Source organism: Austrofundulus limnaeus, unplaced genomic scaffold (assembly GCF_001266775.1).
Source record: "Austrofundulus limnaeus strain Quisiro unplaced genomic scaffold, Austrofundulus_limnaeus-1.0 Scaffold177, whole genome shotgun sequence".
NCBI lineage: Eukaryota > Metazoa > Chordata > Actinopteri > Cyprinodontiformes > Rivulidae > Austrofundulus > Austrofundulus limnaeus.
The window spans coordinates 511,452-513,274 of NW_013952579.1; the positions used below are offsets into that span (position 1 = coordinate 511,452).

The 1,823-nt window shown below is 44.9% G+C and overlaps 1 protein-coding gene across 1 annotated transcript in view; it reads right to left on the minus strand.

Moving 5' to 3' along the window:
- Nucleotides 1–6: 6 nt before the first annotated feature.
- The window catches only part of pgap1 (post-GPI attachment to proteins inositol deacylase 1), a gene marked incomplete in the record, with an annotated part of 13,527 nt that continues 11,710 nt past the window's right edge, over nucleotides 7–1,823 (minus strand). Inside the window, 1 exon segment of the mRNA XM_014017810.1 lies at nucleotides 7–1,248. Within this exon segment, the coding sequence (XP_013873264.1) occupies nucleotides 1,110–1,248 (139 nt within the window).

Here is a 1,823-nt window from a genome sequence, read left to right on the forward strand (position 1 = left end):
TCTGAGCTAACAGCTAGTCTGAGCTAACAGCTAGTCTGAGCTAACAGCTAGTCTGAGCTAACATGGAGTCTGAACTAACATGGGGTCTGAGCTAACAGCTAGCCTGAGCTAACAGCTAGTCTGAGCTAACAGAGTCTGAGCTAACAAGTAGGCCAAGGTAACGACTAGTCTGATTGATCATGTAGTTTAAACTAACAAGTACTCTGAGCAAATGGCTAGTCTGAGATAACAGCTAGCCTAAGCTAACAAGTAGTATGAGCTAAAAGCTAACTTAAACTAACAAGTAGTCCAAGGTTACAGCTAGTTGGACTGATCAGGTAGMCCAAGCTAACAAGCAATCTGAGCTAAATGCTAACCTGAGCTAACAGTCGTCTCAGCACCGTTGAACCTTTGAAGTTGTTTTAAGACAGATWCAGCCTCGGCCTTTGCTAAGATTAGCCTTTAGCCTTTAGCTTGTTAATCTGGTCAGAACAAACTTTATTTCTACAAACTGAAGTTGTTCAAAGGGCAACAATATCTCCAACAAATGTTCGACACTTAAACTGAAATCTACTTTAGCTGGACCCGACCTGGCCTTAATGTTCACCAAAGAAGAGCAACGTGTGCTTTAAAGATTCAGATCAGCAGCTGGAGCTTCGGCTCCGAGCAACATTTTTAACTCGTTTGTTTTTGATCGTTAGGAAGAACCTGGCTGAGGAGCTCAGAAGGTTTAGTTTGGATCTGCCTCTTGCCTGAAGACGTTAACTACACGCTTGTTGATGATTTAGTGCAAATAAACCCTCATGAGTAGAACAACTTAAATCCACAGCGTTTCTTTTTAAAAACATTATCCTCAGAGCAGAGCTCCACCCTCGGTCCTGACCAACAATAAACAAAGAGGATGTAAACGTTTGTTTCTCTGACTTCCTGTGGGCAGTGGGCAGCGTTAGAGGGAGCGAGAGGTGAAAAATCGAACTTGAACACCCTGTGGAGACGACCCGGAGRGTCGCCGCTCCCTGAGGGCGGAGCTCCGGGTCGACAGAGTAAGGCAAACACGGTTTCAGGACATCCATGGGAATCTGAGGCCACGGCGAGCCAGCCAGGAGCAGGCGGGTCCCTGACGAGGGCCGTCAGTACAGACAACACAAGGCCAGGGGGACGAGCGCCGCCGACAGGAAGTAGGTGATTCTGTACAGGTGGAGCGAGGAGAAGGTCACCATGGTGATGGCCAGAGGAAGAGGGAGGAAGGACGTCAGGGGCAGGAGTCGACTGGAAGAAAACAAATTTAATTATTGGATATTCTTATTATTTACTTCAGTAACTCTGAGGAATCCTCAGGTTATTAATGCTCTGGAGTCCAGGCTGAAATGAGATGTTTTTACCTTCAGATCTCCTTTTATCTTTAAAATATAAAATATAATAAAATATAAACCTGGCAGGTTAAAACCCTGGTTCCCTGGTTCTTTATGTTTGCTGCCTTCTTGTTAGTTTTTCTGCAGAATGTTCCGTCTGTAGATAAATCAAGTTTTTTTTAACTCTAAGTGGGTTTAACTGGACTCCAGGTGTTCTGAGGCTGGAACCTGCTCACCTCTGAGGAAACACAAACATCTACTGTGTTCTCCAGAGCTCTGAACAGAGGGTTAAAGGCCAAGGAGTTAGTAACAATTAGTCTGAACTAACAGCTAGTCTGAGCTAACAGCTAGTCTGAACTAACAGCTAGTCTGAACTAACAGCTAGTCTGAGCTAACAGCTAGTCTGAACTAACAGCTAGTCTGAACTAACAGCTAGTCTGAGCTAACAGCTAGTCTGAGCTAACAGCTAGTCTGAGCTAACAGCTAGTCTGA